Source organism: Thamnophis sirtalis, unplaced genomic scaffold (assembly GCF_051295495.1).
Source record: "Thamnophis sirtalis isolate CommonGarterSnake01/CBP01778 unplaced genomic scaffold, rThaSir2_p1.2 scaffold_5, whole genome shotgun sequence".
In the NCBI taxonomy this organism is placed as follows: Eukaryota; Metazoa; Chordata; class Lepidosauria; order Squamata; family Natricidae; genus Thamnophis; species Thamnophis sirtalis.
Genome location: NW_028261385.1, coordinates 133,496,611 through 133,524,150, shown reverse-complemented (window position 1 = coordinate 133,524,150; position 27,540 = coordinate 133,496,611). Strand labels below are relative to the sequence as shown.

Here is a 27,540-nt window from a genome sequence, read left to right as displayed (position 1 = left end):
CCTCTCGTTATAAGAGAGAAGGGGACAGATTCAACAGAATCACATTTGCAGAGGGAGCTATTTTGGGGGGGTGACCTTTTGCAAAAATTGTTCTTATTGCTAGCTTTCCTTTTTCCAGGTACAGCTCCATGGGTTACAACAGTTGCAGCAGGTAGCCAACCAACTCTCATAACTCATTCTTATGGGATGAATCAGCCACCGACCTTCAGCCCAGCAGTCAACGTCCAAGCCCCTGTCATTGGAGTCACACCCTCACTCCCTCCACATGTTACCCCCCAGCTTCCATTAATGCCAGCTCATTACCAGCTTCCGCAGCAGCCTTCACGGCCTCTCAGTAACATGGTTGTGAATCTGCAAAGCCAGCCTTTGTACACAAACAGTCAACCCATTACTATGTCTTCTATGACTGGGGTTGGTCAGGTGACTCACCCAGGCCATGGGGCAGTAGGGAATGGTCACATGACTTGTCCTATCCTGCCTCCACCACCACCTGCTTTGCCTTCAGCTGCCCTACCTAATAGTGTTCCAGCCACCAATGGGCAGGCTGCTCCTCAGCTTCCTCCTAACTCGACGGGCAATCAGGACAACACAAATGGGGTGCAGATGCTACGAACTGTTGGTGTGGGGAAATACGAGTTTACAGATCCATGGCATCCAAAAGGTAAGTCGGCCCAAACTCTTCATAAATTTGGTAATTTTGGTAACCGGTACCTTCAAGGATATGTCCACTTTGTGGAGGGTAATAAGATAGTAATATTGAAGTTCTTCCAGCAGCCGGAACAAGAGGACGTCCTGCCAATTAAAGCGTCTATCATGTTGACAGTCTTGCATCAGCACTCCCGGCATCTTCCTGCCTTGTATCTGAGGTAGCTTTTCATGAATTAAAGATGATAAACTGGGTCTTCCAAGAAGGAAAGAGGGGGGAAATATGCTTGTTTTGGAACTGAATACCCTTTCCAAAGAATCTCAAATAAGTACAGTAGAGATCCATATATTAAGGCACATGAGACTGACTGCTGTTGTTCCTTGCCATGGATTTTATTTCTCTTGAGAAGCACTTTCTTATAAGTCACACCACCATCTTTCTGACTTTTGTTGTGCTTTTTAAGTTATGCTGTTCCATATGAAGTGTCAGAATTTTTCTTCTTTTAACATTTAGAAGAATTAGGTTGATGTTCCAGGAAGCTCTGGGTACTGGAGAGATTAATCAGCCTGAAAAAAGATAATATGGACATCCCATGGGTTTTGCCATTCAAAGAGATTACATAGCATAGTTGAAATGAACCTATGTGAAATTATCAGCACGATGGGAAAGTCCCCTGGTGCAAGGAATTAGGTGTGCATCAGATCTGTATGCTCTGCTGTGTGTGTGTGTGTGGTCACCCTTTGCTCTGTCCCAGATGGATCAACATTCTAGGTGTAGGCCAGTTTTAAATCTGTAATGGGGAAAAGCATACAGGTGCCAACACACTATTTGGACATGAAAACTGAGGTCATGTTGTGTGTGTTCATGTATATGTGAGATCAGTGTGTGTGTGTGTGTGTGTACGTACAATATTATGTGTGTGTATAGTACTAGACATAATTAAAATAATATCTTAGCAATGTGAAAGACAAGTAGTTTCTCCTTTTTAAAAAATATAAAGAGTCAGATATTTAAATTAGTTTTTAAAATTTTAGACCCTTATGTTGAGGGTTTTTATGGATACATGAAAATATTGGATTTACTGCCAAGCTCTTCCTTGTATTTCTAAAGGTTTTAAAGATTATTTTTGTCTAAGTAAAAAAAAAAAGCAGGAAAATTAGTACTATCTCAACAGTTCATAAGAGAGGATCTTTCAAATATTAAAATGCCTTGCTGACAAAATTAAAATGCTAATATATAATTAATGAAAACTATTCCTGAGCATCAGAATGATTCTGTTTTTTTCTGGAGATGGTTCTTTAAAAATTGACAAAAATACTAATATTTAATATCCATGTTCTGGAACCATTTTAAGCTAATGTTCCTCTCCAGTGTGTCCTGAGCTAAGCTTATCAAAATAATAAGATGAGCCCTTTCGGTAGGACGGCCTAACACAGATGTTTTCATCCTTCCAATTCATACCTAGAATTGAAGAGGAACTGTTTTCTTAGAAGGTGTGTATCCCATGCAGTGAAATGGAGCCAATATTCACATTTACCGATGATAGTCTTAGCTTTATCAATGGTCATAAATTGTATGGCAGGCAACTGTTTTCTCGTGAGTTAAATTTTACTAAGTTCCCAGTTTATAGTCATCCCCATCTGATTTATTCTCCCTCCTTTATAAGTAAGGAGAGATTGAACAATTCATATACTAATGCCTGAAAAGCAATCATAATTGATATATTTATTTATTTATTGAAGGATTCATTTCCTTTCCTTCTTAAAAGCATGTACTTTGAAGCTATAATTGCACTTGTCAGATCTAACATCAAACAAGTAGGTTTATAATCTGGTTAAATAAGAAATCTTCAATTTCACAACTGGCTCTATACTTAAGCGATGTTTAGAATGAAAACCTTAATATAAATTATCTTGTGTTCATAAAGAAAGTAGTATAATATCCCACCTAGATGTTTTGCATTTTTCAGATCTGATTAATTTCAGATTTGTATGTGGCTGGCTGCATGTACTCAACAAAAGGGGACAGTTATGCTTTAAGTAAAGAAACAAAAATATTTCAGCTAATTTTTAGAAATTTTCTCCCTTATTTGGGGTGAATCCCGGTATGCATTATAAGGAAGTTTGGCTACAAATGTTTCTTAATTGTTTTTCATAGTCTTTCATTTATTATTCCCCCATCTCATATAGAAAAGCAAGCTTCCCTATTTTACCATTTGACAGTCTTCTTCAGGATAATAAAACTGGTTTGCAATTTCTCAAATAAAATAATATTTCTTGCCAGTCAAAATGTAGGATACTGATGTTTTATACATTATTAGGGAACTGGTTTAAAATTGCACATTTTGTTTTTCCTAATTATGTTTCGATCAGATGAGTTGTATTCCTTTAGGATCTCCACTAGAATGCACTCAAATATTTTTGTCCTAAGCCATTTCTATTTTATAATATGGTAGAATTATTTCTTTCAGCACAAAACAAAACTGGATATCCCATTTGCAATAGGTCAATGTTTTTCCATGGAAAAGTGGAAATTAAGCCTTTTTGATTCATCTAATTTCCTTTAAATATTTTTTCTGATTTGCTTTAAATATTCTTTATTATCAGAATATATGTCAGTTGAAAATTTAATTGGTACCTTATAGTTGGTAGTGATGGGGCAGAGTATCTTTAGATATGTTAGGTATTTAAATGTTTAGCCTTGCTACATTATTTTAATATTATTTTCCTGTTACATGTATTAAGAAATTGGAATTGTATTGATGCAATTATTGGAATATTTGTGAACTATTTCTCTTCTTTATGAAATGCTTAAAAGTTATTTCTCAGTTATGATCAGTATTTCTATACCACCAACATTAGAAAATGCTGTAGGTAAAGTAAAAACAAGTGCAGGTGAGTTGAAATAAAAATTATGCTCCTAAAAACAAATTCCGCCTTCATTACTACATGGAAAATTAAGCCCAGTGTTCATCGTTTTCTGCAGTTGCCTGACATCTAGAGAGACTGAGAATAACATTGGGCTTAGTGTCACTGGAGCCTGTAGAATATGGTGTCACAAAATCTTTCAGGTGCCGTAGAGATAGATTTTTAACTTTCTATCATTTTGAATCTCTATTTTAAGTTTAATTTATCCCAGAATTAGATAACAACATTAGATAAAATTATGTTTTAATTCCCACTGAAATTAGACTAATCGGTGCTCTAAGGAATTATTTAATCAGCTGAATAATTTTAAGGACATTACTTAAAGCATTTTATAAAAACTTGGAGGAAATGCAGTAGTTCACAGACAGTATGCTTAGAAATTATTAATCAAACACTTGTATGAAATGCTAAAATCAAACTGGTGGTTCCTTCAAATATGTTGGACTGTGTGTCTATTTTGCCTTGATGAGCATCATCCTTCGGGACACAATTCTTTCCCATTACATTAAATATCTGTCGCAAATAGTATAACTCATTTTTCCAACAGACCAGTGGTTAATATTTGATACACAATATATTCCCAGTAATTCTGTAAGTTTCTCCTCCCAAAAACCCAGAAAACCCACGTTTCATTTTACCAACCATGAAAATATCCTTTAGATATTTTCTAAAGGAAAATATTTCAGTGGCACAGTGTTTATAGTGCAGTACTGCAGGCTACTTCTCTGACTGCCGGCTGCCTGCAATTTGGTTGTTCAAATCTCACCAGGCTCAAGGTTGACTCAGCCTTCCATCCTTCCGAGGTAGGTAAAATGGGTAAAATTGTTGGGGGCAATATGCTGACTCTAAACTATTTGGAGAGGGCTGTTAAAGCACTGTAAAGCAGTATATAAGTCTTAAGTGCTAGTGCTATTGCTAGTGTTGTTTGTTTGGAAGAATTTTTGGATACATATATAATCCTCTTCAAGAACCCTCTGAGTTGAGTGGTGTACAAGTAGTCCTTGCTTACCAACTGCCTTGTTTAGCAACCATTCAAAGTTACAGCAGTGTAAAAAAAAGCAGCTTTGTGATCAATCCTTCCCTTCATGACTGTTGTGGTGTCTCATGGTTATACTATCACCATTTTGGTGTTTCACAATCAGCGTACATTTACAACAGTTGGAACAGACTTAGAAACTCTTTTGCTAAATATTTTTGTTACTCCTGTAATTGTAAAATTTTATCAATGTTTTTAATACTTTGGGTAATTTCTTTAACTTATATGAGCTGCCCTGAATATTCACTGATGTGGAAAGATGGAGAATCTATCAAATAAAACAGTAGAAATAAAGTAGAGCAGAAGTATTCCCTTTTCCTTCTTTTTGTTTTCAGTCGCTCCATTCAGTAGTTTCAGCTGTATTCAACTACATGGGATCCCCTCTATGATAGGAACAACTTTATCTGTTGAATATAGATAGTGAAGATGGTAAAGTTTATTTGCCTTTTTTTAAAATAAGTAGTTATCTAAATTCACATATTTTTGCATAAATGGAAAGGAAAGCACTGTGCTAGACCAAGTGATTGTTTAATGCATGTAAACTGTTTATTATAAGTAACTAGCTGATAACCCGGCGTTGCCTGGGTATTTATTTATAGGAGGGAAATGTCCCGACCAAACGTAATTTCTAACGTTGGATTTTCTCCTTTACCAGAGGGAGCCCCCTTGTGGAGTGCTGTTAAGCCATTACCATGGCAACTCCACTGCACTGCCCAGTAGAATCCATTTTACAGCAGTACAGTAGAGGCCATTTTAAGGCACAACAGGCTGTATCTTAACAGAACACACACCCCAAGAGGTTTTAGGGGAGTCTTACCCCCACAATATTTTTCTCCAGAGAGTAAGTCATCTGTGTACCAAGTTTGGTTGAAATTGCTGGAGGCGTTCCAGAGTTATGCTGGAACATACACACACACACACACATCCGCTTTTATATAAATAAATAATAAATGTATATAGAGAGGACACAAAAAGAGGAACACAGATGGCTCTCCAGAGCTTGGCCAACAAGGTCAGAGATTAGAACCTCTTGGCTTCTTACCTATTTCAGCAACTGAAATAATTTAAATGTATTTCTTAAATTAAAAATCCCTTGTTAAACAGACACTCCAGTATCCATATTACCTGCAAACCAGTCCTATATGCATATTCATATTTAAAATTCCAACATTTCAATCACAAACATTTTGTTTGATTCCTCATCTTGAAGCACAACAAGCTGGCTACATTCACATTCACATTTCTGACCCAACGAATTGCAGGATCTTGCTATATTATTAGCTCACTATAGTGTGTGTGTGTGTGTGTGTGTGTGTGTGTGTGTGTGTGTGTGTGTCATAAAATCTCCAGAGGTGGGGATTAATTTAAATAACTGGAACTGACGGTAGGTAATTGACAGGCTGCCAACAAATAGCGGTTCAGTTGAATGCTTTGTTAGCTTCTGGAATAAGAAGCAAAGGTAGCACTAGAGAAGATTGCTCCTGAGCATCCTCTCTGTTTCTGCCAAATCTCTGAGGAGTTCTGGGTGATCAAAGGGTAAAGAGATGCCTGGAGCATTGTTGGTAGAGGATAAGAAGCATGCATGATTAGATATGAGCATAAGCTCAAATTGAAGCCAACTTTGTGGCAGCAAAGCAAAATTACTTCTTTGCTATTGCAGCTGAGGAAAGCCAACCAACGGCACCATTTAGAGGTGCACACCCCACTTGGAAGAGGTAGTCTGGATGGCAAGTGGTGATTAACTGGCTGATCCTTTTATGGATCAAATTTTTTGCAGTCACTTTGGCAGCTGGATAGACAAGGTCCACTGAGTTGTCAGAGGTAGCATCCTGTGATGTTTTTGATCCTGTGCATCTAGAAGAAGTAGACAAGGTTTTTAGCTTTGCCACTTGTGGACCTGACCTTTGTCGTCTTGGCTGGTTAAAGTGTCAGGAAGGAAATCCGATGTTACACACAAGTTACAGTCAGCACCGCAGCAATTGAGGAGGGAGTAGGAACAGAAACCATGAAGGAGATGCCCGTTTATCTTCTTATCAGATTCATTGCTTTTGGTTGAAGGAAACGTGGTGGGGCATCACTTACAAACAACTCTAAAAGATTATATATGCACATGACAGTGTAGGTGGAATGAAATATACATGGAAGGCATGGAATAGAAATTCTGTTGGTCATCCTCATGAATGACCTCTGGCAGAATTCTGGTGGAGACTTGTTTGCTACGGGGTGTATTACTTGGAACCCTGACAACAGATCTCCTCATCCATCTTTTGGCAGCTCTTGATCATATTACCTTCTGGGGCTGTTTGTGAAGGTTGGGAGACATGATATTACAATGGTTCTACTCCTTCCTGAATGGGGAAATCCAGTCACTAATTACAGGGGCAAGAGATCAAGGCAGTGCATTATAGGAGAAATCAAGGTTTAGTCCTCTACCGTGTCCTGTTCAACACCTTTACAAAGGTGTTGGCAGAGCCCATGATTACTCTGACAACAGCAGTTCTGGTTGTAGTCATTAAGCAAATCACACATGGTCATTATGCGCAACATCACATGTCTGGGCCTTGCAACTTTGTTTGTTGGAAGCTGGCAGGGAAGGTTGCAAATGCCAATCACATGACTTGCAGGTCTTCAACCTTCGTAATTGTGCCAAGCACCCGAATCATAAATCATGTGACCTCGCAGATGTTATGGTGACCCCAGCTTTGAGGACTGGCCATAGGTTTGCTCATCCAGTGCCATTCTAACTTCCCTTAAACTCATCTCCTTAACTGTATTTCTTATTTGAATCTAATGAAAGATGTAGTATTATCCTGACCATTGATTTGTCATTTTATGAATGGATAGAAAATTGCTCAGAGAATTCAAGTTAGATAGAGATGTCATTGACCCTGCTGATCTCCTAAAAGCCCTCTCTTCCTCTACCGTAATTCACTTCACAAGAGGTTGTCCTTCAATTGAAGCAAAATACAAAAGTCCTTGCATTTATTGGACAATTTCTAATGCCATACAACACTGCTGCTGTGGGGAAAGTATTGGCTATTAGCCATAATGCTCTGTAAGTCTTAAAGCCTGAAAGTTTACAAGACTAGCTATCTCAGAAACATTCTGCTGTCCCAAATTCCAAAAAAGAAAGTATTAGTTGAAGATTCATTTATCAATATGTACAATAAGAAAAGATCAAAAGTGGATATCCCTGTCTGGGATATTTTCTCCTTTGGAAAAACTTGCTCCCTGAAGTGAGAGTGGCTCCCAATTTCACTCCTCTTCTGGCAACCAACAAAAACTTGGCTTTTCCAAAATGCCTTTGGAATCCAAGTGCTGAAATGTGTGATTGTTATTATGTGTTAGGTTTTTATTGTATTCTACTTTATTCTCTCCACACACGCTACCATCCAACACCCTGCTGTGCTGCCTCATCTTGGCAGGGGAGAAAGTCTGGATAAGCAGAGAATGCTGGGAATGCATACCAGAAATATATAACTTCGGTAGGGTCATCCAAGCTGTGAAGGTCATTCCAGTTGCCCAGTTAAAGCAAGCAGGCGTCTGTGTTGGACAAAAGCAATGTAGGAAAATACTGGAGACAGATACTAATGTATCTGTAGGAAAAGGAAAAGAAGGAATCTCTAGGAATCCTATGCATCTGTAGGAAAAGAAAATCTGAAAGGCTGGTGTTTTTGGCTTAAAGCGTGGCCAGAGCTGCGTGTGTGTGTGTGTGTGTGTGTGTGGAGTGCTGGCGTTGTTTCAGTGAGTGGATATGTGGCTGTATCATGATTGGTAGATTGGTGGTGATTGGTGCTGGCTGTGGGTCCGTTGTTGTTTCGTGTTGTAACGGCCTGGGTGGTGGATGGGGCTCGTTTGTTTACCAGGGCTGGTTTACAGATGTCTGGTAGGCGGGAGGTATCATCATGCTTATTCATGTTATGGGGGTGTTCCTCTATTTCGATAGCTTCCATAATTATTCTCTTGTTGAAGTATTCAGTTTTGGAGATTAACCTGGTTCCTTCAAAATTAACTTTATATCCTGTAGCATATCCAGCACTCCACACATCCCCACCAAGATTTATAGAAAGACGGCAGCTCCATCCCCGCTTTAAGCCAAAAACACCAGCCTGAGGATGGCGAGTGAGATCTCGCCGTAACGTTGCCAAGACAATCTCAATCTTACATGAGAAAAGACCCGAATACAACAAGACCAGTATACACCCGTGAAAATCTACGAAAACATACACACACACACATACAGTATATATCAAGAACTTCAGTGCAGATCAGTGACTAAATTATATCAATTAGTTGTCCCAGACAACCCTTTCATGGGATGGTCAGCATTTTATGCTCCAAGTGTTAATAAGAAGATATTTTATAAGGAATTTTATGATCAAGTACAGTTTGAATTTGATCTACATTGTCTTGTGTCACTTTTTGCCTTTTTACACCGTTTATAGAGTCCTTTGAAATAGAGCATTTTATGCATTCTATCCATCACTTAACAGAATTAAAATTACTATATAGCTGTGGAGAGGAAATATATCATAGACTAGCAGCCATGCTAGAAGAGAAAAACTTAGAACTCAGAATAATTGTATTGTCACTTTGAATGTACACTAATTGGCAAACATTAAAATGAAATTTCATTGCATGCAGCTCTCAAAGGGCCTCCACCTTATTCTCAAAGAGAAAAAGGCGCAGCAAGTTGAATGGACTCAACAGTAGCAAAGGACATTTGAACGTATAGGTTAGGGATAGATCATCTTAGATAATATCTATGTGGTGGCTAGTAGTCAAAAACAACTTGATGGCACATAATAAGTATAGGCTGTGGAGTAATTGGTTTATATTTAAATGACAGCATTGCCAAAAAAGCATTAAGAGTTGTCAACCTAATCTTGTGAAGATTCTTCTGTAACATTGTACTGCAAATTTGGGCATAAAAAAACCTTTGCCAGACCAATTCTCGAATACAGCTCGTCTGCCTGGAATCCACACTGTATATCAGACATTAATACAATTGAGCGGATCCAGAAGTATTTCACAAGAAGAGTACTCTATTCCTCTGCCCACAATAGAACCCCTTGTGCCACCAGGTTCGAAATTTTGGGCTTGGACAACCTGGAACTATGCTGCTTACGGTCTGACCTAAGCATAGTACACAAAATTATCTGCTACAACGTCCTATGTGTCAACAACTACTTCAGCTTCAACCCCAATAATACACTGGCAAACAATAGATACAAACTCAAAGTAAACCACTCCAAACTCAATTGCAGAAAATATGACATTCAGCAACAGAGTGGTCAACACTTGACATGCTCTATCTGGCTCTGTTGTTACATCCTCAAACCCTCACAGCTTCAACCTTAAACTGTCTACCGTGGACCTCATCCCCATTCCTAAGAGGTCCATAAAGGGGGCGTGCATAAGCGCACCAGTGTGCCCACCATCTCTGCCCTACTGTCCCCATTTATTTGTACTCATTTCCTTGTTCATGTCCATGTTGATACTTATACCTGTTATCTTGAACATGTTCAACAAACTAAATAAATAAAAATAAATAAAATAAAAGATTAGCGTAAAAGATCACATGCCAAGGTCTTCTTTCTGTAATTCTTCAGTATCCTGAGAAGGGTAACAAAATGCATGTGTATGCTTTTTGTTGCTTTTTGCATCATAAGCATTTTTGTGAGCATTGCTACTTGCACATTTTTAGCTACTTAATCCTGTTCTTAAATTCTGATTTTGCCATGATTTTCTCTTGCAACATCCTTTGTTTCCTATTGCTTAGTGATTGATTATGCACCATCAAGTCAGTGCTGCTTCTTAGCAACCAAGGAGATAAATTTTCTCCAGAAGATGCCCCAATCTGGTCTTTCTGATTGTCCAACGGTGCCTGTTGATTAGTATTTTTGCTTGTTCTTTGCTTCATATCATAAGTCACTCATGCAAGCGGAATTATATTTCAGGTCATATCTCAGAAATTTCCTTATGTAGAAAAAGAAAAATAATTTGATACATCAAAGGCAACATTAGGATTTTTTTTTTAAAAAATAGTTGTTTACATAGATCATCCTCTTGTGATTTATAATTAGTCTTGGGAGGATACATTTTTTAAAAGGAAGAAAAACAGTATTGTTTCTCTTCAGTAATTAAATGGTAGCCTTTTATTCTTCTTTGGGAAGGAAAAGTAATACACTCCAACTGCTGTTGCTTTGCTAAATAAGTAATTATAAAAGACACAGTACATATGAGAGCAATGGTAGCAGTGGTGGGTTTCAAAAATTGTTGAAACCTACTCTGTGGGTGTGGCCTCCTTTGTGGGAGTGGCTTGCCACCCATGTGACCGGATGGGAGTGGCTTGCCGCCCATGTGACCGGATATGAAATTATGAATTAGTACTTAGGTCGGTCCACGTAGCTATTCAGAAACTCTGGCATTGAAGCATGCAAGTCTTAAAGCTGTCAAGTTACAAGATCCTTGCCAGTGGTGCGTTTCAAAAAAATTTGGAACCTCTTCTGTAGGTGTAGCCTGCTTTCTGGGTCCACTGGTGGAACCACTTCTAACCGGTTTGGTAGATTTGACGAACCGGTTCTACCGAATAGGTACGAACTGGCAGGAACCCACCTCTGAATGGTAGCCATGAAACTAATTTCTTCCATCTATCATCAAGGAATTTATTCTATCATGCTATCCCAGACCTAACTCTATTTTTTGATCCTTGATTTAAGTACACTGATGCATCTTGTTAGAAAAATACTGCACTTACATAACCCATATTAGTGTCAACAGAGATATAATCTTTTGCCTTTCTGTCTCTGAAACAAATTTACAATTTCTATTTATAATGTTTTGTTTTTTTAAAGTAGCATTCGTACTGTTTCTTCGCTGAGGTTTCCTGCCAATTCCAATATTAACTCTGAATGAAGAGATACCACTTTGAAGAAGGAACAAGTCTGGGACTTGAGGGCTTGGACTCACAGCTGATATTCGATAAGCAGGTAGATGCCATGGACAGTGCAACCTTTGCCTGGGTTTGACTAGTGTGACAGTTAGGATATTGCCAGGAGCAGAAGGAATTCACCATGGTAAATAAACCCTTCCCACTACACAACTGGATAAGAGGCTCTACATGAGGTCGCCTCCCAGAAAGCAAAAACACTCAGAAACTTCAGTTGGTGCAAAACGGATTAATACTTCTTGAGTTTTGCTCAAAACAACCAGAATACAGTCATGCATAAAAACTGCTATTACCATTTTCACTGCTACAATTTCTGCGTCCCTTCTAAGATGGCCCTAAGCAGAGCATCTGACATTAATTCAAGAAAAAAGGCAACAAAGCTAAGGATCAGCATAGCTAGGTCTGATTTGGAATTAATGCATAAAGGTTAAGCTGTGAAAGGCACTTCTTGGCTACAGCTGCCATATAACCTCCAAAGCACCCTTAGACTACGAGCTTGTTTTGAGGGCATTATCCCTCCTCCACCCCATGGACAAATGTTGGGAATTACTTTCAAAGTTAGTGTACTATTGAGAAACATTCATAGTTTGTCCAGATTTAAGCATTATTTTATTTTAAGCCTCATCAGGCCCATTTCTGCCCATCCATGCCTTCCCTAATAATAGCAGCTGAAAAAGATAGACATTATCTTTCAGGTAAATTTTAAATAAGATGAGGACAAACTGAGAAATGCTACAGTCTAATATCATGGGGCTGAACATGATTCTGCAAGCTTTGCCTTTTGTAACCAATCTAAGGAAGGATTGGGGAAGCATCTTAAAATATTCTAACCCTTTTTCCGCCAGGCATCCCAGAAGGATACCGTATTTGAGGGTATCACACTTACTGAGAAGTACATTGGAACTTGCAACAATTTAAATTGACTACATGTCTTTTAAAATGGAGTTATGAGGAAAGCGTAATAAGAGATGGAAAGGTTAGCAGGAAGAATTTCAAAAGCTGAAGTTGAGAAGTTCATATAAAAGAGAGATTAGGAACCTCTAGTTTTTCAGATATTGCTGAACTACAATTCCCAGCAGTCCAAAGTCAACATGCTGAAGAATGCTGGGAGCAGTAGTTCAGCCACTTCTGAGAGTGCCACACTGATACAAAACATATGGATATGTATTTCACATATGTTCTTACAATTGATCTAGTAACATTATGCATTTGTGTGTTGCTGAGGTTTATAGCATTTTCCCTCAAACAACCAATATATGATTATATAGAGGCAATCATGAGATTCTTAACAGAAAAACATTTTAGTCCTCTGTACAAAATCATTATTTTCTTTTTTTATTATACTGTGTAGAGTAAGAAGTGAACTCTTGCCCTTCTCCATTAGGGGTTTCTTTAATTCACTTTTATAGTGGTGAAGTGGTAAAGAAAATGCTTTTTGAAAGATAAAGACATTTAAAAGTTTTATCAAAACTAAAAAAAATCATTTACCTCTTTTTTTCTTTAGCCCAAGCATTTGAAATAAGCACAGAAATCCATGTATGTATGTATGTATGTATGTATGTATGTATGTATATATTGTTGTATTTGTGCTGATAAATAAATAAAGGGAGACTAGTATAGATCTATTTCAAGCTATTTAGCTCTCATCAGCTAGCCATACCCTTACTGGGATTTGAACCTGGGCTATATTACATACTAGGCAGACATCTTAGCCATTAGGCCACAGGTTCTTATCTGTTATCCGTTATACACACACACACAGACACACACACACACACAAAAGCCTTTTAGCTATATTATTTAAGAAAAACAATCTCTTTTAATATTCCACAGGTGCATCTGCAATAAAAGGGATATCTTGCAAAACAAAATAATTATTCCTAAAGGCATCTGTTTTATGCCTTGAAACAAAACTTCAAGAAAAGAACAGAAACAGAATTCTTTTGTTCAATGTGTGTGGAAAGGAGATGAAATTGGTAGCATGCATTATCAGTATATTTCGTTTTACTGATAAGATGTATTAAATTGTGGAACTTGGGGCCACTAATATAAAGATCATAGCAAGTAGTATAATTTATTGGTGAAAATAAAAAGAAAATAGCTATGTGGCTGCAACTGACCATCTGAGCAAAGTGTGCTCTGCTTGACCTTCAATTTTGTTATACCTGACAGTTCTTAATAGTTTTGGGGAAGTATTTATTTATTTGATTGATGATTGGTTGATTATGTGCCATCAAGTTGGTGTCAACTCATAGAGACCACATAGATTTTCTCCACGACAACCTGTTTTTAAACTTGATTTTTCAGGTCTTTCAGCAGTGCACTAATTCAAGGGCAGCCCTTGAAGAGCATTCGGAGACTTCAGCTTGTCCAGAATGCAGCCGCGCGAGTGATCGTGGGTGCACCTCAGTTCACCCACGTAACACCTATCCTCCGCGAGCTGCACTGGCTGCCTATTGGTCTTCGGATACGCTTCAAGGCGCTAGTCGTCACTTATAAAGCCCTTCATGTTATTGGACGTGGGTACTTGAGAGACCACCTGCTGCCAATCACCTCCACTAGACCGATTAGATCCCACAGATTAGGCCTCCTCTGAATTCCATCCGCCGGCCAGTGCCGACTGGCGACTACCCGGAGGAGAGCCTTCTCTGTGGCTGCTCCGACCCTCCGACCCTCCCCGTGGAGATTCGAACCCTCACCACCCTCCAGGCCTTCCGCAAAGCTGTTAAAACCTGGCTGTTCCGACAGGCCTGGGGCTAAAGAGCTGTTGCCCCCGTCTCGAATGGTATGACTGTTGTGTGTTTTTAAATTATGTATTGTTATGTTTCGTCTTTTATTTTTTGTCTGTACCCCCCTTCCCTGATTTGAATTGTGAGCCGCCCTGAGTCCCCTTCGGGGGGAAAGGGCAGCATATAAATATTTTTTAAAAAATCAAATCAAATCAAAATTCTCACTCTGAGTCCATCCACCTTGTTGCTGGCTGTCTTCTTCTCTTTCCTCCTACCTTTCCCAGCATTAGAGTCTTCTCAAGAGAATTAGTTCTTCATATGATGTGTCCAAAGTAGAATAATTTCAATCTGGTTCTTTGTGCCTCAAGTGAGGTTGATTTTTTTCTTGATCTTACTTATTTTAATGAAATTATAATTCTTCAAACATTAATAAAAAGTAGGTCAATAACACAACACAGTTATTTTCATATTATGAGTTTGAGTTACTATTACAATCATAGTAAAACAGACACACAGAATCTTGGAAATATTTTTTTTTAAAAAGACATATCAAAAGCCGCAACTGTAAGCATATTTAGACTGCCTGTCTAGCTGTGTACTTGGGAGAAACATTCTGGCTGCAGCTTTCATCTCTGCTACTCTTCGTTTTAAATATGTCATCTTTAATGAGGAGTCAGTGGAGCTATTGCATTGAAATGGGTTTAACATCACAACAGGGCCAAGACACCATTTGAAGGAAATCACATTTAAATCCATAGGATTTCTTTTAAATGCACTTTCAAATAAAAGGATAAGAAGTAATATGTTGATTTAATGAAGACCGGGGGAACTATGTGCAAGATTAGGCTGTTTTGACTTAAAACAATACCAGGTTTGCCATTAATGCTTTCCAAATTTCTCCTGACCTTGACTGAAAGATTGTGTAGATCAGGAGTGAAATTAAGCAGGTTCTGGAGAACCGGTAGCAGAAATTTAGAGTAGTTCAGAGAACTGGCAAATACCACCTCTGGCTGGCCTCAGAGTGGGGTGGGAATGGAGATTTTGCAATATCCTTTCCATGCCACACCCACCAAGCCACGCCCACCAAGCCACGCCCACAGCACTGGTAGTAAAAAAAATGGAATTTCACCACTAGTGTAGGTGCAAGCACCTAAAAGCACATGTGCATGCCTAAGTGCTTATCTCCCTAGGAATTAATTCTCTTTTGAGTCTGTGACAGAAGAAAGAGCAGGAATGAAGGATGTCTAACAATTTTTCCATGGAGATTTGGAGTTACTTTAAATATGTCCTTGGCTTTGGTTCTGTTCATTGAAGTAATTTATTTTAATTGCTCCAGGATTAGTGAGAAAACAGCTTGCACAAAAGTCAGATTTCAGTACAAGATATTTGCTGTTAGTTTCACTGTCATAGGGGGATAAACCTAAATTGAGTATGCAGACTCTAAGCATGTAAATAAGTATGGTGCTGTACGCGTGGGCATCAAATACAGTATGCGGCTCGAAATGCCAATCTTTTCCATGTGCAATTTTTGTTCTGTTGCCAAGTTAATTCCTGCCAGTGTGGCAGATTGATTTAGGAAGCTGTTTACATCACTGGACTGAATGATCGTTTTAAAAGTCAATTTTGTTCTCATTTGAGTTTTCCTGGTTTTTGGATCAGCTCCCGAGGGTTGTGAGAAGCCATTAATGAAAAAGAATTAGTGACGAGACTGTTCTTCCCACTCACTGAAGGAACAAAATTGAGGGGAGCCAGGGAAGCAGACGAACAGGAATGTAATTCCAAATTTCAATCTTCTTTGTATTATGGGTCATTACCTGTTAATTGACTAAATGGCAGTTCTCTGTGAAGTTTTGTTTGGATTTTATAATGAAGACAGATGATATAATTAGTATCATTTCTGATTTGGAAATAATGAAAGTGTTGTATATGTGAGGTGTACCTTTCAGCCTACATGATATCAGAAATAACTTCCTATTGACACGAGAACATCAAGGGTTTTATGTTTTATTTTAATGTGTTCAGTACATTGACGAAGTCTGAAAATAGTAATGTGTTCCTTCTTTTTTTCTTTTTTCATTATAGCAGTAGTTTTCTTAAGCACTTAAGAACTTCCGTTGTTTCTTCATATTGACCTGCATATTGAGAAACATCTGTGGGGTATAAAGTTTGGGAACCCATTATCATTCGCCCAGTAATTGCAGACTAACTTTCAATACTGTGTTTCTCCAAAAATAAGACAGGGTCTTATTTTCTTTTGACCTCTGAAATAAGCACTTCGCCTTATTTTCGGGGAGGTCTTATTGTTTTTGAGGTGCAGGAGGTGACGAGCGTGGTCACCTCATGGCTGCTACAGTGTTGCAATATTTTCGGGGAGGCCTTATTGTAGCACATGCACTCAAAAGCCCGATTGGGGTTATTATCTGGGGAGGGCTTATTTTCAGGGAAACAGGGTAATTACTCATACTTTTCAATAAGCTACAGTGTGGATGATATGAGGTACACCTAGTATGTTGCGTGAATCCAGCCAGTTCTTGGTTATTCAATAAATCACAGCTAAGCAGATCATGGCTTGACCTACTCAAGTCGTTTTGTGCCCTCTCTGCATATTGCAAGAGATGGTTTGTCATGGTAGGCAAAGGTTTTCAAATGCCCACTCTGGAATCTATGGTTAGAATGTCGGATGTTATGTGGAAGGAAACATACTTGAGAGTATGGGTACTTGAGAGACCGCCTACTGCCAATTACCTCCACGCGACCTATTAGATCTCATCGATTAGGCCTCCTCCGAGTTCCATCTGCCGGTCAATGCCGACTGGAAACTACGCGGAGGAGAGCCTTCTCGGTGGTAGCTCCGACCCTATGGAACGATCTCCCCGTGGGGATTCGTACCCTCACCACCCTCCAGACCTTCCGCACAGCCCTCAGAATCTGGCTATCCCGTCAGGCCTGGGGCTAAGATTGTAAGCCGCCCGAATGGTATGAATGTTGTGTTTTTAATTATGTATTGTCTTATATGTTAAAAGTTTGTCTCCCCCCTCCCCTTTGGATTGTGAGCCGCCCTGAGTCCCCCAGGGAAAAGGGCGGCATACAAATAAACTTCAATCAATCAATCAATCAATACTAAGAAGTGCCGGGGGAGGGGGGGACTTTTGCTGCAGCTGAGAGACATCGTGAAGCTACTGCTGCCTTCTTTGCAGAGATTTATATGCCTTTTTTTCCATATAAAAAGACCTCCAGAAATCTAATAAAAACAATTAAATGCATTTAGAGTTATTAAAATACAATAAAAGTACGAACAGAAAAACGATGTGCATCTTAAATTTTAAACAGAGATGATATATTCAATAAAAAATAATAATTGGAGAGGGCAACTAAACTGATGCATCAGTTTAAAAAAAGGCCCTGTATTTCTGAGAGATTTTACAAGTCTGCTATTCCTCATATAATTTTCTTTTCTTTTGCACCTAGTCATTTTGATTTTAAAAAAAACCAGTTTTACTTGGCTGTTTCTTCAACAAAATACAAGATTTGAGGTTGTTGCCACTTGCTTTAGTGTAAATGACTAAATAAATTTTTTGGAGGAATACGATTATTATACAGGCTCAGACCAGCCATCATTCTTTCAATTGCTACAATAATTTGATATGTTTATACATTAACAGTTAACAAATATAATAAAGCTAATGGAGTTCTTCTTGCAAGAAAATTAGGATAATTGAGGAAATAAATTATATATTATAAAGTACTGCTGGTGTTTATTTTTATGTATTAATAAAAATGTTGCATGCTTTGGCAAACATGTTTAGCTGTAGAAAACTCATGAATATCTCATAGCACCAGTCCTATCTGAGTTTCTCAAATCCAGGGGGAAATTATTTTGCTGCTTAGCTATGCCACAGCTTTCAGCTCCTTCAACTCTGAGCAACTTCAGAAAAGATGAAGACTGTAAGTTTATGTAACTAAATTAAATTCCCAATCTTAATGTTTGCAGGCTGGTGGCGTGAAGCTTCAGCTAAGCCTGGTGGAGACCTTTATGTACATGTTGTACAGGATCATGTTCATTGTTTTAAAGTCAGGGTTTTTTTTTAGTGGGTAGGCACTATCCAAACTGGCTATCAATGTTAGTTTTGGAGATTTTGGCAGCTACGGGGTGCAAGACAATGCAGGCCGACATAGAAATAGAAAGAAATTCTCTGGCAGAAATGAGCCCTCCTTGGCAACTTCTTCCACATTTGCTGCATCTTTAGTGATAAGTCTGCTTGAATATCTCAGTAATATTGGGTGGAGTTGATCCAAGGCCTATATATCAGTGGTGGGTTCCGGATCCTGTTGCAACCGGCATCCACCTCATCCACGTGCACAGCAAGCGCGCAGTGCGCACATGCGTATTACCGCCCACGATGCTCCAGCTGCTCGGTGGAGTGTCACGCAGGCGCTGTATGCTCCATGCGTGTGCGTGAAAGCCCCAATCGGCTCAAGTACAGGTAAGGAGGACGGGTGAGTGAGTGGGCCTTCCACAGCACCGTACCAGAACGGTACCTGGTGCTCCCAGCAGGCACCGGTACACCCGTATCAGGTCGTACCAGTCATATCCCACCACTGCTATATATTTACAAGGTAGGGTTGTAATAGCAATAGCAATAGCAGTTAGACTTATATACCGCTTCATAGGGCTTTCAGCCCTCTCTAAGCGGTTTACAGAGTCAGCATATTGGCCCCAACAACAATCCGGGTCCTCATTTTACCCACCTCGGAAGGATGGAAGGCTGAGTCAACCCTGAGCCGGTGAGATTTGAACAGCCGAACTGCAGAACTGCAGTCAGCTGAAGTAGCCTGCAGTGCTGCATTTAACCACTGCGCCACCTTGGCTCTTTAATAATATTGTAATATTTTCAAATAGAATTGGGGGGGGGGACTAGAAAAGAATGTAACTTTTTTAAACCAACATTCCTCCTAATCATCAGAAACACGTGTAATGCTGTCTCTAAGGATAATATCACCTTGATAGCCACTTATCAATTAATAACATGTATTTAAGTATTACTGGATTGTAGTGATTGTGTCTTTACAAGATGTTTTCTAGTGGCAGAATGAGCTTTTCCTCCCCAGTGTGCATTCCCCAAGCTTCGCCACTTAATTGGGGAACTCTCTGAACCATGACACATAGAGGGCAGCAGTAGAAGATGGGAAGGAAACAACAAGAAATTCCTATAAATGAACAGATGTAGCCTTCTGAATTCTGAACAATAGAAATCTCTAACTAAAGACAAGTATACTTCGTTTGGAGAGTTCTGCTGGAAAATATGTAACAAAGGAACAAGAACGGATGGTATGGAAATATGTAAATAAACAACCAATTTGAAAATAATATCAGGCTCTTTTTCTCTACCCCAGTAGAATTTAGACGTGGTAATAGGGTATGTGAGAGCATTTCCTATAGATGGGAAGGTCAAGGGTAGTAATTATTTTGTTTAACTAAAAGCTTGCCATGTCTATAATAAGGCAGCAGAGAAGGGCAGCCTTAAAATTTCTAGAGTTAGGAACTTCTGAAGTATTTTTGTGTTCTCCCCATTGTTTTATTTTATCCCATCATGGGGTCATGAGGGGCTTTAACTGACAGCTTTGTATATTTTGGAGGCCATTGGTTTAAACATTATTCAGTAAGAAATGACATATAATGCCGTGTCTACTCCAGAACTTGTCACTAATGGATGTATTAAGGGCTCTGAAGTGCAGACTAATGAAGCCATTATGTTGTCCAATAACTCATGGGTTGAAACTGTCCTTGGCAGATGCAGAACAGCATAGCATTTCAGTGACATCTTTATCATACATTCTCACATTACCATTTAATAGTATCAAAGGAAATCTGAGACACAGTGGAAGGTGCATCTCGCATAAACAGCTGAGAAATGCAACTTCGTCGTCTTCTAAAAAAGAAACCTGAATTGTGGAAAGCTGTGAAAAACTGTACAATTACTTCCTTGCCTTAGACGCCACATGTGGGTTATATATACAAAGAGATTTGAGAACTTAGAAAACTTTCATTATATAGATACTTACATGGTTATTCTTTTTCTGGAGTAAGCATTGTAATACAAAGTGAAGAGTAAGAAGTAGTAGGCAAAAGAAATTTTAACAGCAGGAGATAAGAGAACAAAAAGAAATCTAACTAAATCTAGTTTCAAACAACACCATTTATTATACCTCCTGATACCTTTATCTTCTTACAAACCATCTTTGTTTCCATCATACCTGTATATCAATTCATGCATTTTCTTTTTATTATTAAACTTGTAGTTTCGTGTTTTTTCCCCTGAGAATTCCATTAACTCTACCCAGTTTTTTCCTGCGCCTTCTCTTCCTCTCAATCCATTCACATTCGTGTTTTGCTATTTGATCCTTGTTCATTTGCTCCATATGACCAAATCATCTCAGCATATTTCCTCCATATTGATCAGTTTTACAATCAATCTACTTTCACAATTTTTGACAGTAAGTCTAACCCATTCCCACTGTATTCAGCTTACTTTTATGTCTCCCCTGATACACCCAACCTTCACTTTGAGTAAGACAGCTAGGAATTCTGGAACTTATGGTCCCAACACATCTGACAGCATTAAGCAAAGAAGACATCCTATATATTCTTCATATATCCATCTTAGCTTAAGCTTTATACATATTATCCTTCGTTATTTTTGCCTTTCCATAATTATTCTCTGGCCTGATACTCTTGAATGATACAATATAGAAATATTGTTGTACAGAGACATAATAGAAAAATGATCAGATAAACACTAATAGGAAAAGCTGAGAAGCAGTCTTAGTGCTTGCATTCTTCATTCAAGGTGGCGCAGTGGTTAAATGCAGCACTGCAGGCTACTGCTAGATCAGCAGGTCAGCGGTTCAAATCTCACCGGCTCAGGGTTGACTCAGCCTTCCATCCTTCCGAGGTGGGTAAAATGAGGACCCAGATTGTTGGGGGCAATATGCTGACTCTCTGTAAACCGCTTAGAGAGGCCTGAAAGGCCTATGAAGCGGTATATAAGTCTACTGCTATTGCTATTGCTATTGCTATTGTGCTCTCCCAGAGAGTGGCACACTACAATAACTCATGTACAACTGAACAGTTGTGCTTTAACTTCCAATTCAGCTGCAAAGGTCCGGCTGTTGTGCTCTGCTCTCATTCCCTCAATTCTATTTCAGGTAGAATCATGGTCCAGTTATATGTGCTTTATAAATGATCACGTACACAAATGCCATGTTGTAGATTTCAGAATGTTTTCATTTGCAGACTTTACCAAATTGTTTAATTTCAGTTTTCTCATAACTGGCCAGGTCTCCAAAATCAGAGCAATTACATATGTTGATCCAAGCATTTTAGAGGTAGACATCATTTCATCAGGCCTGGCTTCTCTTCTTATAAAGGAAACTGGCAGTTTGTTTACTCCCTATCCCTAATTAAGGTTTTAAATCTCAACATAGTTGATTCTTAACATTGGTTCCAAGGGAAAGTCTAGTCTTCAATGAGTTGGTTGCTTTACCTTTTATTGATCAGATTTATGTAATGTTCCAGATAAGAATTATAATCAGCAAGGATTGAGAACTCTGCTTTCTCACCTTTCTCTGTAAACAATAAGATAGGTCAGGCTAGATTTTATTTGTGCTTCCTCTTAAAATATTCTACTCTAAAATATATCTATATTTTCAATAAACAGTAATTCCAATATATTTTCCACAGTGTTACCAAGTTCCTCTAATTTAGGTGTTAAGGTCATGGTGTTCTTCAGAATCCTCTGAAAAGATTCTGAAAAATAAGGGTTTATGGGAAATGTTATAATATATGGGTCAGTCTGAGGTTCTTGTTAGTGTTTTTATAGAGATTTCTGTCAAGCTCTTGTCAGTATTTGTCACTGCTGGAACTTTTAAGTATCTTCTTTTTTTTAAAGATATAGTGTAGAAAAACCTGTTTGTCAAGCTATCTCTCAAAGATTGACAATATGTATTAATGTTTTTACGTTTTTGTGAGTAATGTATAGTTGGTATATACGTTGTTACATAGGTTGAGTACGGCAAGAGTGGGATATTGAAGAAGTCTGATAATATAAGAGATCGGGACAAGAATCAATAGATGATGAATGAAACTGGATTGAATACCGCATCAATTGACTACAAAGAAAGTGGCTAATTTTATCTAGAAATACAATAGGCATTGTCAAGTCTGATTAAAAATTTGGTAAACTTAAAACAGAGTGCAACAATGGTCTCTGAATCTTTGAAAATATTTCATGCTTCTTGTTTGGGATATGACCAACTTGAATGATATCGATGATTGACTTCACAGTTATGAATTCTAGAGGAAAATATGTTTAAGAGATGAACTTTCCTTTTGCTATTTAGGAGGAAAGACTTCAAATGTATTAAAATGTAATCTGGGTGAGTGTTTTGTTGTTTAAAAACAGTGCTTTTTACACTGAAGAGAATCATTCTGTGTCTATTTGTGTTTGAGATACGTATTATTAACTATTTCTAGGTCTATATCAGGGGTGGGTTTCAACCGGTTCGCGGCGGTCCCTGCGAACCGGTTGGTCGGCGAACCCGGAAGTAAGTAACTTCTGGGAATGGCGACTGGCCCGCCCGCCCGCACTCCTTACCCGGTTTTGACAAGTTCTGCGCTTCCATGCATGCGCAGGATGCATACAGCGCCAGCGCGATCCTCCAGGAGCAGCTGGAGCATCACACAGATGCTAGTACGCATGCGTGCGCCACGCGTGTGCACGAGGACGCCACTGGCCCCGTTCCAACCGAACCGGTTGGAACGGGGCGAGAAACCCACCCCTGGTCTATATACTCAAATTATAACACTTTTCTTCAGAGTTATACATGAAAGCAAACTGTTAGAATAAGCAATTATTTATTTTCAGAAAGAAAATCATACTGAGGTATAAATTCCATGTATATGCCAACTATATTCATTTTTCTGTTTTAGCATAGTGATTGGTTATGATTTTTATACTGAAATAAAGTATAGGTACCGAAACGATTTGTATCATTGGTGCAACCTTTAAAAGCTAATGTTTGAACTGGAAGATAATTCATCAGAAAGCAAATTGTTACACAAAGTACACAAATCAAGGCACACTATAAATCCACATATGTAAGTGTTAGGTATTTAAAATGTTTAAATCCAAATGTGAATGTGGTATATGCTCATACTATCTACTTCTATTGAACTAAGGAAGAGGTGGAAATGAAAGAACCAATGAGAAATACAGTTCTCATTGTTTAGAAAGATAAATAATTTTTATTAGTTGTTGCATGCAGTGATAATTACATACAACATTTTCACTTCCTGAGAAATAATTGAGTACCGATTCAGTGAAAGAAATACATGTCATTTAACATTTCCTTCTGCTTTTCAGACCTGCAAAGGTCATAATTTCAAGGACTGGTCATACAGTTCTTTTTTCATCACCACTGTAACTGTGAACAGTCACTAAACAAGGCAGTTGCTTAAAGAAGACTAGAGATAGTAGGAATAATATACAACTACAGGTGGCCCTCGACTTACAACAGTTCATGTAGTGACCGTTCAAAGTTACAATGGCACTGATATAAGTGCCTTATGATTGTTTTTCACACGATTGTTGCAGCATCCCCGCGGTGCCATGATCAAAATTCAGATGCTTGGCAACCAACTCATATTTATGACGGTTGCAGTGCCCTGGGGTATGTGATCCCCTTTTGTCACCTTCTGACAAGCAAAGTCAATGGGGAAGCCAGATTCACGTGTTAACTAACTTAAGAACTGCAATGATTCACTTAACAACTATGGCAAGAAAAATTGTAAAATGGGACAAAACTCACTTAACAAATGTCTCGCTTAGCAACAGAAATTTGGCTCAATGGTGACCTTAAGTCGAGAACTACCTGTACATGATTTACTGGTTCAACACCACCTATTTTAGAAGGACAAATACATTCCAAAATGGTATGTCATCTGTCTTTTGGGAGAATTAAAGGTTAAAAAATTATAAATTGAAGAGTGCTAGTGGGTGTAATGTGGATGTCTTTCTTTCTTTGGCTCAACCCTACACAAATACACCTGTTGCTCTTCTCGATAAGCATGCATATTGCTCATTTGTGTATGCTTTTCATTTTGAAAGTTGATGTATAACAGCCAGTGAACAATACACAATGAACCTTAGAGAAAGTTGCTTTATACATTTCCAACTTCACTACAAATGCTTTAGCTGTGACTGAAAATCCTGTACTGTTTTTGGTAACAAGATCTCTGTGTTATGGCACAATAGGTTTACCCTTTTACATAGAGTTAGCGATGTTGTATGTAGGCTCATCTTTTAATGTAATTGCTACAGCAAACCATTTGGTTTATTTTCATTCTTGGAATGCCTTCTCCATTACAAGGTTTAAAGCATATTATGTCTTATGCTTGCTCACGGTCTAATTTTCTATCTTCTTTTGAAATAAGAGTAAATAAAATTTGGTTTAGTTGTCCATTAATATTACCTTAGAGATATAAAGAGAACCAGTATTTTCTCACGACAGAACAATTGTAAAACAAAGTAGTCCACCGAAATACAAGGACATGATCTGAGGTTCAGATGGCATGGTTTTTTATGGTATGATAAAGTTAAAAGTAATGTAGATTTTAAGAATCATTATATTAGAAGCGCCATTTGGAAAAAAAATGAAATATACTGTTTATATATAAACCTAGACTGTGCCCAAAATGCCTTTATGGGTCTCAGCACAAGAAGCATTTTACAGGAAAGAAAGAAAGAGAAAATAAAGAAAAACTTATAGAGAATTGTTAGAACAGGAACATGGGGAATATAAAATATAAATCAAGAGAGCTACTGGCTACAGAGAGATTTAGTTTTCAGTAGTTTTCATGTGCACAGTTAAGAGAAGATTTAAGGTAGGTAATAGGACATTTGGAATTGAGCAGCGGAAGTCAGAAACTGAACTATGTACAAATGATGAACATGTAATTGCTAAAATATATAAACTTTTATTGAAATTTGAAACGGAAGAATAAGTGAAAGACTATAATAAAGTGGCCTAACATGCTGAAGGAGCAGTAGAAAACTATGGTTAAAAGTATTAAAAGTTACATTATGTTATAACTTAAAATATTTTTTTGTAAAATTATGTATCATAGGTGCAGGGCTCTACAAAAAATGTCTAGAAAGTATGAAGATACTTCAAATTGGAAATATGGACCACACAATGGTTCATTTTACAATGCCTTGTAAAAAAAAAACCAGAAATTTTTGAGTTTAGATACATATAATGGCGCAAAGAAATTGAAAGATTAACATTCAGCTAAAACCAGAATTTTTTTTGCTGGAATTAATGAATAAGTCAAATTAGAAAAGAGCCATGGAAGATTATTTTTATATATGATTACTACTGCAAGACATAAGCACAAAAATGGAAATACCCACATGGGCTGTTGATTGTTGAAAATGACAGAACAAGCAGAGATTACAAAGTTAGCTGTTTTGGTCAGAGAAAGATCAATTGCATTTATTAGTGACTGAAAGCCCTTTTGGACTTTTTGCTGAAAAAAGAGAAAAATGAGCTTGTGATTTATGGGTTGGAGATTAGAAAGGGTAACTTACAGAAATAAGAAAATTATGATGTAACTTTAGAGAGAAAGGACAAAATATAAGAGAATCTATAACTGTTGTCAAGAAAATTTGAAGACATTTTTTAATTTATTTTCTTCTTTTTCAAATGTTCTTTTTTTTTCTTTATTACCTTCAGTTTCTCTTATTTTGTTAAAAAGTTCTTCAATAAAAATTAATTTTAAAAAACCCAAAGTAAATCACAACAGTCATTACATATAGTATTTTTGCTCCATAGGGATTTCCTTTTCATCATCACAGCTGTCTCTTTTTATTATTATTATTAACCTGGGAGTTGAATTATGAGGCACTCAGAAATTCTAGCTGAATATAGAAGTCTCGAGTATGGAGAATGCATTTCATTAGTGGATAGAATAAAGAATATAACCTTGATGGAAATATTCATGAATTGTTACCAAGCAAACCGGAATGGAGCACTTTTAAAGTTCAGAACAATGAGCAATAGGAAGTGAAATGGGACAACTCGCCAAGGACAGTTCAGCACGGCCAGCTCACTTCCACCAAGTCGCCTCTGCCAACTCACAACTGCCAAGTTGCCACAGGACAACTCCACACAACCAACTCAATGCAAGGATAACCCACCGCTGGAGGGAGAGCTGGAAAGGCAAACAAGCAGGTGGGCAGAGCGTCGGAGCAGGCGACAGCATCAGTGGTGGAGGATAGGGGCTTCCCATTTTCACACCCAATGCTGACACCGCCACACGGAGCTTCAAGCATTCTGCCCACCCACTCGCTCGCTTGCTCATCTGCCCAGCTCTTCCTCCAGCCACCCATGGCAGATTGTCCCCATGGCAGTTTGTTCTGTGGTGACTTGCTGGCTGTGAGTTGGCAGAGTTGATTTGACGATGGTGAGCTTGCAGCCGTGAGTTGGTGTAGCGTGTTGGTCCTAGACTCATATGTAGCACTGTAAATCAGGAAGATGTCTCTCTAATTTACTGAAATATAAAAATTGGGAGAAGGTACAGCACAATCAGACTTGATTTTGTTTTTATAACAAAACAAAAAAAGTAGTTTTAGCTGTCCAAGAGAGCTGATTTCCCGGTCCAGTCTGTGGCAATTAGGTCTTGGAAGCGGCAACTAGTTGAGAATAGTTGATGTTGCTTTGTTAATGTATCAAAATCCGGACATTAATTCCATCTCCAGTTTTAGGACTGGAAATAAGTTGTGCTTTCTCTCCTTTTTCGTATGACTTGTTTTTTTTAGAGTTTTAGCAGGGCTGCCACATCAGACTGAACGAAAAGGAATTGAGGCTTTTGAATTGGGTTGCTGGAAAAAAATTGATGAAACTATCTTTGACTGCAAGAAGAACCAATCATCCTATACTGTATGAAGTAAAAATAGACTGCTCACTGGAAATGTCAATAATGAAGCTAAAGCTTAGATATTTTGGACAAATATTGTGAGGACAAGAGTCATCGGAGAAGACCCTGATGCTTGGAAAAATCGAAGGCAATCAAAAAAAAAAAAGCCGACAATGGACAAAATGACTAGATTCTTTCACTGATGACACGCACATGATCTTACAAACACTTGAAGAGGCAGCTACTGAAAGACAATCCTGCTGAACTAATGTTG

The 27,540-nt window shown here is 38.2% G+C and overlaps 1 protein-coding gene across 2 annotated transcripts in view; it reads left to right on the top strand.

Moving 5' to 3' along the window:
- Positions 1 to 27,540, top strand: part of KLHL29 (kelch like family member 29) — a 445,288-nt gene that overhangs the window by 279,555 nt on the left and 138,193 nt on the right. For both annotated transcript variants that reach the window (XM_087716963.1, XM_087716962.1), the window contains one exon: positions 119 to 661. In XM_087716963.1, coding sequence (XP_087573089.1) covers positions 119 to 661 — 543 coding nt within the window. The remainder of the gene's footprint in view (positions 1 to 118; positions 662 to 27,540) is intronic.